The following is a 15,073-nucleotide window of genomic DNA, read 5'->3' as shown; positions in this document are numbered from 1 at the left end:
CCTCCCTACTTGACTAAGTAGTATTCCACTCGTCCAGTGGGTGTATGGGCTAGCCCATGGTGCGGGGGGTCTAAACATAATTGATTTCTTCACATGGAATAGGGCAGCTATATGTAAATTGCGTTGGGAAGTAGCATAAAAAAAAGACACCCTTTGGGTCAAGTGGATCCACAACTTCTATATAAAAGGCAAAGAACTGAGTAGTATGAAGACTCCACAACAAGCATGCTGGATTGTAAGGAAGATAATTGATGGTAGACAGTGGTTACTAGGTGGTGACCCTCAACATGAATTGCAGAAATTTATCCAAAGAGGAAAGTTTAGTATCAAGAAGCCATACCTATCTCTCACCCCACCCCACCCCCCAAGCACCAGAAAGTATAATGGAAATGTCTGATCATGAAGCCAATGCTACCACGAAATCAATTTATTTTTTGGCTTACAGTACAACAAAGATTAGCTATAACTGATCGATTAGAAAGATGGAAAATACATGTCCCTAAGGAATGTGTACTATGTAACACTGGTACAGAGGAAAAGTTAGATCACCTCTTCTTTGACTGTGCATTCTCTGCTACTATCTGGAATGTGCTACTGAAATGGATGGGAGAACACAGGCAATTGGGAATATGGACGGAGGAAGTTAAGTGGATAACCAGGAAAGTGAACAACAATAGAGTGCGAGTAGAAGTGTTGAGTTGGCTCTTTGCTGCAACAATTTATCACATTTGGGGGAAACGCAATGCTCGAAGATTCTAACAGAAGCAAAAATACACCAAGCAGATCATTAGGGAGATTGTACTCCAGCTACACATTAGAGGACAACAATAAAGTAGATGGAGAAAGATACTAAATAGTTTAGATAGCTTTCCTTGCTAGCCATAGCGGATAGATATAGAGTTGAATTCTGTCTATGTGATAGGTAGAATATGGAATAGAGGCCTTGTTCTTATAGTCCAAAAAGAACAAGCGGTTGTAAATATATTCTTGATTAAATAAAAATTTTAATGTTTGACCCAAAAAAAAATAGTTTAGTGAGACTATACAACGTCTAGTGGGCCTATTGCAACCATTTAGATAAGTTATTGCAACGATTTTTGTTGCATAATCTAACCATTGTTAGTATTGAGCCAGGGTGATGAATTAGTTAATATGGAAGGTTGAAGGACCAAAGTGTATATATTAAAAGTTAGTAACTGACTTAAGTTAGTTATTTATATTAACGGTAGTAGTTATTCTTCATTTGGTAAGAGACATCATTTTCTAATCTCCTTTCTGATTCAACAATGAAGGACAATTTCTTTCTCTGCAAGCTTTCTTCTTAGTCTCTTCATTTCCTTAATTCATAGCTAGTAGAAAGTTAATATGGTATCAGAACCATCGATCTGGCAGCGCATGTTGTTGATTCTCGTCGGTTGACTTTGTGTTTACTCTTTTGATTTTTGATTTGGAATCTAATTACAGATTGTTCATTGATTCCAAAAGCTAAGGTTTGTCGATTCAGAGCTGAGATGGCGATTGAGGATGGAACAAGTGGAATGAGTGGTGAAACGGTGTTAACTCACACACACTCGTTGTATTTGTGACCTTCCGATACACCAGAGGAGCATCTGATCGAATTCAAACTGATAGGAACTGAAAATTACAATCTATGGTCTCGGTCTATGAGAATTGGACTTTTTACGAAGAATAAGATTGGGTTTATCGAAGGAACTTGTAAGAAGGAAGATTTTAAGAAGGAGATACATGATCAGTGGGAGAGATGCAATGTGTTTGTATTATCATGAATAATGAATGTTGTAATGAAGGAACTCTATAGAAATGTAGTGTATGCCTTATCTGCGCATAATGTATGGAAGGATTTGAAGGAGCGATTTGACAAAAGAAATATTTCTTGAGTTTACAATCCGCATCAGGAGATTATAGAAATGAAGCAAGGTTTAGCACATGTTTTCACTTACTACTCAAAGCTGAAGGATCTGTGGGACGAATATGATGCCATGATTCCCACTCCTTCATGTCTATGTCCTGAATCGAAAGTTTTCCTAGAATACATACAGCAGCAGCGCTTGGTGCAATTTTTGAGTGGTTTGAATGAGTCCTTTGCACAAGCAAAAGGGCAAATAATGTTGATGATTCCAACTCTGACCATCAATGAAGCTTATGCAATGGTGGTGCAGGATGATAGTCAAGGAGCCAGAGATATTGGACCTAGTGCCTTAGAGATAGAAGCTCAAGCAATGGCCTACAACACAAGACATGGAGCCAATACCATAGTCCATAACAATGGGCAGGGATTCATGGGAGGTTACAAGCCAAAGAGTCAACTATATTGTGATTATTGTAGAATGAAGGGTCAAACTAGAGATGGATGATACAAACCCATTGAATATCCTACAGATTTCAAATCCAAAAGGAAGCCTTTTGGAAGGAATGCAACTACAACAAACAATGCACAAGTAGACAGACAACAAGAGTTGAAAGATGTCACGATCCCAATTTCCCTCTGTAGGATGTCGTGATGGTACCTAGTCTCTAAGACTATGTAAGCCTAACAAACATGCGGAATATAACTGAAATAACAAAAAAAAAACCAAACACACAACGATTTATAATAAAGAAAAATTCCATAACTAAACATATACAATTTTTCCAAAACCTGGTGATATCGAGTCACAAGCTCTACAACGGTATCATAGTCATCCCTATACAACTATAACTAGTAAAAGAAGGAAAATATAAAAGTAGATAAAGGGTTACTCCGAGGCTTGCGGATGCTGGCAGGTGTATCTTGAAGTCTCCACGTACGAACTCAACTCACAGATGCCTGGACTGATAGGAGGTACATTGATCCAGGGTTGTGCATCGGTCGGATCGGATCGAATTTAGCATATTTTGGATTAAAATTTCGGATTTTGGATTCTACAAAATACAATCTGAATCCAATCCGAATTAGCATCGGATTGGATCGGATTTTAAAGTTTGGATCGGGTAAATATTTTGGATTTTCGGATCGAATTGTACGTATTATTAAGGCTTATTGCTAATCTAATAAGCTACTGCACTTTGTAGTTAATGTCTCCAGTGGACTTAGAAACTATTTCTAATCTAAGATTCCAATAAGCTATTGCACCTAAAGAATGCTTGATTAGAATAGAGTGATAAACTACTTTATACTTAAAAGTTAAAAGACCTGAAACAGGATACAACACAAGGAGGCATTAAAATTTAAAAGCATTAGAAATTTTTTGTGCAGTGACAGCTTAAGCCAAAGCATGTCTTCGGTTATTCTCATATGATTGATTCCCAAGGGGGAAAATATTCAGTGAATATGATGAAAACACATTCTGAATTAACAAAATATATTCAGTGAATATGATGAAAACACCATTATTCTCCTTCAACAGTTCAATGCTTTCTTCTTGAAACACCTCTGTTTTGATTTCTTCGGTGAAATAAAAGGTGAAAAACACCACCTTTAAGCTCTAAGAAAGAGGGAGAAAGCAACCATAGAACCAATAATAATTAATAGTTAGAAAGAGACGTCAGTCTTACCGTCGATTAGGGCTGTGACTGAGAATGGAAATCGAACAGAGAGTTGGAGTCTTAGAGAAGAAAGGCGCAACAGAGAAGAGTGGGAGAGAGTGTATCGATATAACCTAAGTGGCTAAGTCTAAAAAATGAAATAAGAAAGAAGACCTAACCCTAAAATTTTAGTCTAGTATTTATATAGGTCCATATAATTTCGGATTTCGGGTCAGATTGGATTAAAACTATATCAATCTGAATCCAATCCGGATATCTAAAATTTTAAGAAAACATAATCCATATCCAATCCAAATATCCGAAATCCGAAAATCCGAATAGAGTGGATCGGTTCGGATTTTCGGATATTCGATCCAAATGCACAACCCTACCTGGATCTGCACAAAAAAATGTACAGAAGTGTAGCATGAGTACACCACAACGGTACCCAATAAGTGCCAAGCTAACCTCGGTAGAGTAGTAACGAGGTCAGATCAGGGCCCTACTGGAATAAATAAGAAACAGAACGAGTAATTAACAGTGTAATAATAATAACAATGGAAATGAAACAAGTAAGGAACATACCAAGATTAACTACACTGTATAAGACAAATAATGCATCATGAAAGGAAACAAGGGATGTTATGCTAAGGAAATAAAACAACCAAACACAAGTGAAGTAATAGAGAAGTATCAACAAGAGTCACTACCGAGGTACCGCCTCATAGTCTTAAATCACAAAATAATTCACAATCTTCTCTTATATCACCACGGGAGCCTTGCATTTAGTTCTGAAAATTATATTTCCGAAATAGCTTCCCACGTTTTAGCCCACCTTATCACATCGTGTGACTTCAAGTAGTTCCCCTACTAGCAACACGCGTATCAAGCCCACCTTATCTCACCGCATGCGTTTCAACCCCAAAACTTTATACCACCGCATGAGTATCAAAATCACAATGTATCACAAATCATACCTCAAGTTCCCAATATCACAATTGTCAAAAAAATCAACAATAACAGTATTTTCACAATAAATAGTACATGGCTCAACCACAATGTTCACAAGAGTCTCAGCAATAACCACCAAAAAGGAATAACTCAACAAGAATAGTATTTCACACTTTATTACCTTGCCTCAATATGAATCACGGACTTTATAACTCATTACCAACTTCAAGAACAAGATATTCCAAGAATAGCAACTTCAAATAAAGAATTCACAGTTAAATAATGAATAAGGAATGCAGGAAACAACTACTTCAACTAAACATGTAGAGCAATTAATAAGTAATAGATAAGACAAGTAGAGCATATGAAGATAGCCTAATGATGATGAATATAACATGTTAAAGTAACTCAATTAAGGCATGAAAGGAATCTACATAGCTAAAATCGGTAATTTTTATATTTAGCCCGTGCACACACTCATTACCTTGCGTACACGGCTTTCACACATCACAGTTATCATAAACAACACCAATCCTAAGAGTTAATTTCCCCACATAAAGTTAGGTAAGACACTTACCTCAAAACACCCTAACTCAATCCACGAGTAAGTCTTTCTCTCGATTATCCAACTTTGAATGGCTCGAATCTAGCCAAAACAACTTCATACTATAAATATAAACTATAGGAAACTATTTCGAACAATAAAATTATGATTTTTACAAGAAATAAAAAGTCAACACAAAAGGTCAACTCGGTCCCGCATCTCGGAACCTGACCAAAATTACCAAATCAGAACACTCATTCGATAACGAGTCCAACCATACAAGAATTACTCAAATCTGAATTCAAATCGCCTTTCAAATCCCCAAATTTTAGCCTAAGAAGTTTTCACAATTTTTCATCAAATTTCCAACTCAAATCACTAATTATATGATAAAATTAACAATAAATTCATATAATTTAACCAAAACCGAGTTAGAATTTTTTACCCCAATATTTTCCTTACAAATCTCCCGAAATATCATCACAAACCGAGCTCTCTAGGTCTAAAAATGAATTATGAAACTCAAACCCTCGAAGACCCCTTTTTTGCCCAGCGATCCTCGCTTCTGCGGGCCTAGAGTCTCACCTGCGACGCCGCACCTATGAAAAATCCATCTCTGGTGCAGTTCCAACTTAAATCCAGACGTTCCGCTTCTACAAACAAAAGCTCGCACCTGCGAGCCCGCTTCTGCAGAGAAACGACCGCATCCGCGGTCACGCACAATGCTGCTCCCCAAATTTTGCTTTTGCGAGGGCAGCCGCCGCATCCGTGAGCCCGCTTCTACATCCGCTTCAAACCTGCGATCTCAGCTGGACAAGGCAACTTTTGCTCCTGCGACTCGAAGGCCGCTTCTGCGGTGCTGCAGCTGTGACCCAAAATGTGCAGGTGCGATTTCACCAGACACAGCCCAGCTTCAGCAATCACACAAGTTCAATTTTGATCCGGATTCAATATGTTTCACACTCGAGGCCCCTGGGACCCCGTCCGAATATACCAACAAGTTCCAAAACACATAACGGACCTACTCAAGGCCAAAAATCACATCATACAATATTGATTCTACGAATCGCAACCCAATTCAAGCCTATGGAAACTATGAACTTCCAAATTCCGAACTAATGTCGATTCCTAACAAAACAACTATGATTGACTTCAAATTTCGCACACAAGTCATAAATGACATGAGGACCTATTCCAACTTCCATAATAAGAATCCGACCCGAATATCAATAAAGTCAACCCCCGATCAAACCTTCGAACCTTCCAAAACTTTAACTTTCTACTTTTCGCCAATTTACACTGAAACGACCTACGAACCTCCAAATCAACATCCGAACACGTTCCTAAGTCTAAAATCACCATAAGGAGCTATTGGAACCATTAAAACTCTATTCTAGAGTCATCTACACAAAAGTCAAACTACGGTTAACTCTTTCAACTTAAGCCTTCAACTTATGGACTATATGTCCAATTTCACTCCGAAACTAAAATCAAACACCCCCCGCCAAGTCACGTAACCATAATACAACATAGAGGAGGCAATAAATAGGGGATCGGGGCTAAAATACTCAAAATAACTGACCGGGTTGTTACAAAAGAGCAAAGGGGGAACACAATCATCACACTTGCAGGACACTTCTTCACTGAAGAGCAGTATCATCAACTTCTTCAAATGCTTAACAAGACTAGTACCTTTGTTAATACAGCAGCACGTGATAAGATTACATGTATACCCTTGTCACTCCTCAGTATGGTGAAGGAAAATATGTGGATAATAGACTCAGGGGCCACTAATCATATGGTAGCTAGCATGCATGTGTATATTGACTATGTGGAGTTGTCTAGGGCTAACATGATAAAGGTATTGTTGCCTACTGGAGAAACAAGTATGATTACTCATTTAGGCTCTTCCAGCATATTAAATGGATTGTTGATTAAAAATGTGCTCTATGTACCCCAGTTTAGATACAATTTGATATCAGTCTCTAAGCTCACCAAAGATGTAGGGTTCTTCATATCCTTCTTTCCTGACTGTTGTGTGTTCCAGGACATCTTCAATGGGAATGTGAAGGGGATTAGTAGAGTGGAGCATAGATTATATGTGTTGGATTAGACCATCAAGAACAAATGTGAAGCAGGATTACCGGTTAGCCTCATTACTTCCACAGTAATTGTAAATAGAACAAATGGCCCTTTTTGGCATAAAAGACTAGGTCATGTGCCTATGGATGCTATGAAAAGAATACCTATGTTTAGGAATGCATTGATTGTTGACTGGGATGAGCATTGTACTGTATGTCCTTTGCCTAAGAAACAAGGTTGCCTTTTCCTTTTAGCAATAATAAAAGTGATGCATTTAGTGAACTCATACATGCAGATGTTTGGGGACCTTTTAGAATGCCTACTCATGATGGTAAAAGATATTTTTTAACTCTTGTGGACGATTTAAGCAGGTATACTTGGGTGTGTCTTATGAACTCCAAGGATAAATCAGTTGTGGTACTGAAATACTTCATTGCTATGATTAGGACTAAAAAAATTTCAACTGTTAAAACTTTTAGAACAGACAATGGAGGTGAGTTCCTCAATAATCAGTTGAAATAGCTACTAAACAATGAAGGAATAGCACACCAAAGTACATGTACCTATACCCCTCAACAGAATGGGGTAGTAGAGATAAGGCACAGGTATATCTTGGATACTGCTAGATCACTGAAGTTTCAACCAAACCTACCCTTAAAATTCTGGGGTGAGTGTATCCTGACAGCAAAATCCCTACTAGTACTCTAGATGGAAAATGTCCATTTGAGTTGGTGTTTAACATGAGTCATTCACTTGATCACCTCAAAAAAAAATTGAATGCCTTTTTTATGCTGCTAATCTAAAGAAAAGGGACAAATTCTCAAGTAGAGCAGTTCCTGCAGTTTTTTGGGGTATTCATTGGTGCAAAAGGGTTATAAGTTGTTTGGTCTTCATAACCATATTTTCTTTGTCAGTAGGGAAGTTATCTTTCAAGAAGGAAGCTTTCCCTTCAAACAATCACTAAATATATAAGACACCACTGTTCTTCCTATGGATCAGTGTCCATACATGGATGGTTCTGACTTTGAAGCATGCCATGTACTTGCACAGTGACTACTGATAATTCAGAGTCTCACAATGGTTTCCCTCCAGCTAATGAGTCTTCTGATGATTCCATACCGGAACCAGGAGATTCACCTGCTCCCACAGATGCTTCCTCAGCTGAAGGATTTTAAGACAGCATTTCACCTTATTGTTTGACTCATGTTGTTCAGATGCAAGCCGACTCCTTTTATACTTCTAGTCCAGGCTTGAATGAAGTAGATCATAGTACCTATGGCTGATTTTGTACCTAGAAGACCTCCCAGAATATCTAGGCCATCTATATGGATGCAGGATTATGTTCTCCAACAGAAGAGTAAAGGATTTTGCCCTTATCAATATCTAACTCAATGTATTATACTCACTTGAAGCTTGCAGACTCTAAGTGCCTTGCAGTCTACTCCTCAGAAGTAGAGCAAAGGTCATTTGTTGAAGCTATCAGGGACCCTAAATGGGTAGATGCCATGTAACAAGAGATCCAGGCCTTAGAAGATAATCACACATGGAGTATATTGCCCTTACCATCTGGAAAACAAGCTATTGGATGCAAATGGGTGTTCAAGATTAAGTATAAAGCTACAGGGGAGGTGAAAAAGTACAAAGCTAGACTAGTCGCAAAGGGATACACACAGAAGAAGGGCCTAGACTATATTGATACATTTTCTCATGTTGCCAAAATAGTGATTGCTAGATATATTATTGTTGTGGCAGCGGCCTCTCTATCAGATGGATGTTCACAATGCCTTTTTACAAGGTGATCTAGTTGAGGAAGTGTATATGTTGGTGTCTCCTGGTTTTTCTAAGGATAGTGCAAGGCAGGGGGAGTCTCAAGTATACAAGTTGCACAAATCCCTATATGGGCTAAAGCATGCCTCGAGACAATGTAACATCAAGTTAACTACTTTACAATCAATGGGCTTCACACAGAGCCATTAAGATTATTCACTCTTCACAAAGAGGGATGATACATGTTTGATCTTAGAATTGATCTATGTAGATGATTTGATAATCACAGGAAATGACAACATAGAGATAAGCAAAACAAGGGAGAATCTGCAGAAGGTTTTTAAATGAAGGACTTAGGAGAGCTAAAGTTCTTCCTGGGAATCAAATTTGCAAGATCAAAAAAATGAAATTTACATGAGTCAAAGGAAATATGCACTGGACTCATTTCAGAGCCTAGATTGGCAAGAGCTAAACCCGCTAGCACACCTCTAGAAATAAATCAGAAACTAACCTCAACAGACTTTGATAAGCTGATATCTGCACAAGAAAAAGGATGTCAGGATGAAGTCTTAAAAGATTTTGGTGAGTACCAAAGGCTAGTTGGAAGGTTGTTATACCTCACAATGACTAGATCGGACATATCATTTGTTGTGCAGACACTTAGCCAATTTATGTACTCTCCAAAACAATCCCATCTAGAGACAGCAATGAGAGTTGTAAAGTACATCAAAAAAGCACCCGAACAAGGGATGTTGCTCTCCTCAACTGGTGATGGTAATCTGACAGCTTATTGCAATGCAGATTAAGGGGCTTGTGTTCAAACTAGAAGGTCAGTTACAAGCTACTTAGTATTCTATGGTGATGCTTTGGTTTCATGGAAATCCAAGCAGGAGACAGTAGCAAGAAGCTCAGCAGAAGCATAGTTTAGAAGCATGGCATGTACTGTTACTTAGGTGGTCTAGTTAATTGGTTTATTTAGTGAATTGAGAGTTAAACATAAGCAACGAGTACACATGATATGTAACAAAAAAGCTGCAATCCAAATAGCAATAAATTCAATATTTCATGAGTGTACAAAGTATATAGATATCGACTGTCATTTTATTAGGGAGAAGATCAAGGATGGTGTTATCACAACCATTCATGTGAGCACCAAGAATCAGATAGCAGATCTATTGATAAAGGGTCTTGGTAAAGCACATCATCATCACCTACTTAGCAAGTTAGGAGTGAAGAATATTTTTCTACCCTCCAGCTTGAGGGGGAGTATTGAGCCAGGGTGATGAATTAGTTAATATGGAAGGTTGAGGGACCGAGGTATATATATTAGAAGTTAGTAATTGACTTAAGTTAGTTGTTTATATTAACGGCAGTAGTTAGACTCCATTTTATAAGAGATCATTTTCTAATCTCCTTTCTGATTCAGCAATGAAGGAGAATTTCTTTCTCTGCAAGCTTGCTTCTTAGTCTCTTCATTTCCTTAATTTATAGCTGGTAGAAAATTAATACTCTCTCCGTTTCAATTTACTTAAACCTATTTCTTTTTTAGTCTGTGCCAAAAAAAATGACAATTTTTCTTATCTAAAAATAATTTACCTTTATGCAATGATTTATAGCCACACAAAGTCTCATCTTATACTATAAGTTCAAAAGTCTTCTCTTTTTTCTTAAACTCTGTGCTCAATTAAATGGGTTCACATATAGATTGAAACGGAGGGAGTAGGACATAAAATAACGGCTTAACAGGGTACTGTAACGATTTCGAAAGAAAATTGCGACAATTTAATTAAACTATTGCAAAATTTTTATTACCTATTGGCAACGATCTTGTTAGTACCTAAAGCAATGGTTTACAACTTTATTTATTTTATTTTGTTGTTATAATTCTCTCCAAATATAATAAAACGACAGATAATGCAATCAAATTAATTTAAATCACTAAAGTAAAATTTTAATATATAATTATAATTTAATATTCAAGAAGTAATATCTATAAAACAAAATATGCAATATTCCTTAAACAATTCGAGAACATACATCAATTATTGTAATAATTTGGTGAAAGAGTACTCACTGAAGTATTTTGAATCTCTAAATGTTGACAATATTCATCAGCCATGACCAAATTCCCCAAGCGAATCTGCTCGTGCTTCCTAGCTTGAGAGAGGACGATAAATGATCCATGATAAGAATCAAAGATGAACGCAATTTAGGGAAAAGAGAAATTTATGGAAGATATGAGCCGTAGTTATTCAATAATGGAGGATATAATGTGTGAGGAAGATGGGTCAATCGGGTAGAATGGGTCAACTATTATGGAGATGGGTCTTATTATTTTAGTGGGACATGCTGACTTGGCTGGCAACATGGACAAAATAATAGACGGGTCGAGTGTCACAGTGGAGGGATGTTAGAGATGAGGGCAATTTGCACACTTTATTAACGGTACGGATTAATTTGGACGAAAAGTATAATGAGGGTCAAATATAAACTATATACCATAATATAGGTCAAATCCGGACCTTTTTCCTTGTATTTATTTCTTTTAAAATAAATTCAGGAGGGTCATAAGACCCCCGCAAAGTATGAGGGTGCAACTGGTAAAGTGCGACAACTCCATGAAAGAGAAATGTATGTGAAAATAAATCAAAGAAAAAAATAAATCCTTGAGAGTATACAGTAATATGTTTCCTACCCATTCAAAATAACTTGAGTACAGGAAAGCAGCATGGTATCTATATGCACATCCTCAAAATGTTTCTTATCTTTCAAAATAACATAGCCTGAATGTAGAGAAAATAATACTTAGAGCTCTTTTCAAAGACTTAATTACCAAAATGCTTCTCTTTTTGAAAAAAGACAAAACATGTCCATTTTAAGACAAGGCTGCCTCTGCTTTCTATGCCTAGAGCTCTAGGCTTCACCAAATGTCCTTCTTCTTCTTTTTGTTCTTTTTTTTTATCTTTTTTATTATTTTTATTTTTTTTGTATTTATTGTTATTTATTTCACTTTTTTTTTCTTTCTAATAAAATTATGCACTCGTATTCATTTTTTCTTATTTTATTTTCTTTTTTTGTAGTTATTTTCTCTTCTTCTTCTTTTTTAATATTTCTAGTAGTAACCCTCTCACTCTTTTTTACTTTATTTTTTTCTTGATTTTTTATTGTTCGGTGTGTTTTTTATATTTCTTCATTTTATTTTTTTCACTAAAATCTCCCCTTCCAAAATATTTTGTCACTATTTTTTTATTATTATTATTTTTCATCTTAATTTTTTCTGTAATTCTTCAGTAAAAGTCTTCCGCCAAAAACTGTTATCACTTTCTTTCATTTTTGTTATTATTTTTTTAAATGAATAATCGAGTCTTATAATTTGTATTGGGATACTTTCTACACAATTAGTAGTCGATTATGATTCCCGAGAGTTACTATGTTACTCTTTTTGATTCTTTAAATTTTTTTATTTAATATTTATTGATAATTTTTTTCAGTTTTCTAAGAAATTTTAGATTTTATTTTCAAAGTAAAATATTTCCTTTCAAAACATCTGTAACTGTTTTTCAATATACTTATAATTTTTATCTTTCAAAACATCTGTAACTTTTTTTCCAATATAATTATAATTTTTTATCTTAGTTTTTTTATTATTCATTAGTAAAATTTCTCCGTCAAATTTTTATCACTTTATTCCACTTTTGTTTTTGTTTTTGTTCTTTCTATGTAAATAACCTAGTCCTAAAATTAGTATTGGAATATTTTCTACATAATATTAATCGAATATAGTTATCGATAAATACGGTATCACTCTTTTTGATTTTTTTTATTTTATATTTGTAGATAAATTTTTTTGTAATTTTTAGAGAAATTAAAGCTTTTTTTAAAATCAAAAATTTGTCACTCTTTTTTACCTTTTTTGTTCTTTCTAGTTAAATCGGTGAATCCTAAAATTTGGTATACTATGTTAACTATAGTGTACCAATGTGTAATATACTAAGAATATTAAGAGTATTAATGCATTACTGTAATAGTGTTACTCATATATACATTTCTGGAATAATAGTTCGGGAAATTACCGGTTATGTTACCCAGTGAGTAAGTTAGTATGAAAATTAGCCAATTTATAAAATATTTTAATATTAGCCAATTAGCTATTTGTAGGCAAAAAATATCATTTTTTTGCTTTCTTTTGAGTATGTGTTATTGGAATAGATTAGATACATCTTACGGAGTTTAAATCTTAGTTTTAGGATGATTTGGTAGAGCTTTGAGGTGGTTTGAATTGAAAATTCGAAGTAGAAGATGAACATAAAAAAAAGATGATATGTGTATCACATATGTATCATATTTGTATTAAATGTGTATCACATGTATATCCATGTATACCTGTGTGTGAGATACTTGTTTGATACGTGTGTTGCAGAAGAAATTTTTGAACTCGATTTTAACTACGAATTTTGATACCAAATCAGTCCAAATCACCTCTAATCTTTCTCAAATTTTGTATATTGACTCATCTATATGTTTTCAATGAATTTCATCCATACCCATCGAAAAAGGTCCATTTTTACTTAGATTTTTGGAATCTTATATATATATATATATATATATATATATATATATATATATATATAGTATTTCATCACCTTGTTTGCTACGTCATCTATAAAATTTTATTTCCGTCTTGCATCTAATGTTGCTGAACATGCTTAAAAATATATGGAGGAAGATCTTTGCTTGTGATTCTTGGAGAGAAAGAATTCTTATTTATTTAGGTTTTTAATTTTTATATTTGCTTGGCTAGTTTTGATAAGTCTATGATTAATGGCTAGAGGTTGGTAAGTTATAACTTATTTGGCACATTTCTGTAAGATTCCCTAAAAGTTCAAGGAGTATATTGGTTTTATTTATCTCAATTTCTTTTCTTTCATTTCAGTTTATTTTTTTGTTAATGTGATGAGGTGCTATATATCCAATTGTCTTACTATAGAGAATACCATTATTCCAATTATTTCAAATAGTCTTGGTATACTATAGAGTATACCATCATTACTAGTATTCCCCATATTGTTGGTATGCCACTATTCTTGGTATACTCTATAGAATACCACGATTATTAATATTCATAGGGGTCTTGGTATACTACAAAGTATATCACGATTACTTGTATTATCAGGGGTCTTAGTATACTCTGTAGTATACTATGTTTATTGATATTGCCAGGGGTCTTGGTATATTATGGAGCATACCATTATTCCCAATCTTGGTATACTATAAAGTATACTACGATTACTGGTATTCTCAATAGTGTTAGTATATTATAGTATACCATAGTTAGTGGTATTCCCCATAATGTTGGTATATTACTACTCTTGGTATACTACAGAGTATACCATGATTATTGGTATTCCAATTAGAGTTGGTATACTATAGAGTATTTCATGGTTACAGGTATTCCATCAGAGTATACCATGGTTACTGGTATTCCCATTAGAGTATACCATAGTTAGTAGTATTCCCTTGTAATGTTGGTATACTACTATTCTGAATATACCAAGAATATTGTGAATATCATTTAACATATCAGTAACCACAGTATACCATAATTAAATGATAATTATGATATACTACACAATATACCAGGAATATTGTGAATAACATGTAATATAACAATAATCATACAATACCATGATTCAACAGTAATTAATGTATATCGTGATTCAACAGTAATTAATGTATATCGTGATTTAATAGTAATTATGGTATACCAATATGTAGTATACGAAGAGTATTAGAATATCATTTAGCAAACTTAAATAAAATATACCATGATTCAACAGTAATCATCAGTGGCGTCTGCAAAATGTTTCGTAAGCGGTAATCACAGTATACTATGATTCAACATTAGTCATGGTATACCATGTAGTATATCAATAATTATGAGAATACCTTTTGATCATATTATACAATAACTCAACATTATACATTGTATACTATATAGTATACCAATACATTACTTGTATATTGTGAATATCATGTAAAATACCAGTAATCATAGTATAACATGATTGTAATCACAGTATTCACGGTATACAATTTCTAATCTCCTTCATCTAAATAGTGTACTACTCTCTCTATCACAATTTATGTCTCATACTTTCCTTTTTTGTTAAAAAGAATATCATACTTTTTTATTTAAAAGTAATT

The 15,073-nt window shown here is 34.7% G+C and overlaps 1 protein-coding gene and 1 long non-coding RNA gene across 3 annotated transcripts; one reads left to right on the top strand and one right to left on the bottom strand.

Annotated features, from left to right (window-relative positions):
• Positions 1-1,928: 1,928 nt before the first annotated feature.
• On the top strand, positions 1,929-2,375 carry LOC138907864 (uncharacterized). The gene has a single exon (XM_070198484.1). The coding sequence runs from the start codon at positions 1,929-1,931 to the stop codon at positions 2,373-2,375; it is 447 nt and encodes a 148-aa protein (XP_070054585.1).
• Positions 2,376-4,181: 1,806 nt separating this feature from the next.
• LOC104106330 (uncharacterized) lies at positions 4,182-11,254 on the bottom strand. 2 transcript variants are annotated; one of them, XR_688577.4, is made up of 3 exons: positions 10,944-11,254; positions 9,487-9,691; positions 4,182-9,406 (listed from the first exon to the last, which is right to left on the bottom strand). It is a non-coding gene; the product is annotated as an uncharacterized lncRNA (long non-coding RNA). The 2 variants fall into 2 exon arrangements; XR_011414732.1 differs by having other exon boundaries at positions 9,487-9,648.
• Positions 11,255-15,073: the final 3,819 nt, after the last annotated feature.

The sequence above is a fragment of the Nicotiana tomentosiformis genome, chromosome 3 (genome assembly GCF_000390325.3).
Source record: "Nicotiana tomentosiformis chromosome 3, ASM39032v3, whole genome shotgun sequence".
Taxonomy (NCBI): Eukaryota; Viridiplantae; Streptophyta; class Magnoliopsida; order Solanales; family Solanaceae; genus Nicotiana; species Nicotiana tomentosiformis.
Note: the sequence above shows the minus strand (reverse complement) of the source record. Positions and strands in the feature narration are given on the sequence as shown.

Excerpts from the sequence above, each read along its gene's own strand:
- LOC138907864 (XM_070198484.1), top strand. The coding sequence starts at position 1,929 with ATGAAGCAAGGTTTAGCACATGTTTTCACTTACTACTCAAAGCTGAAG.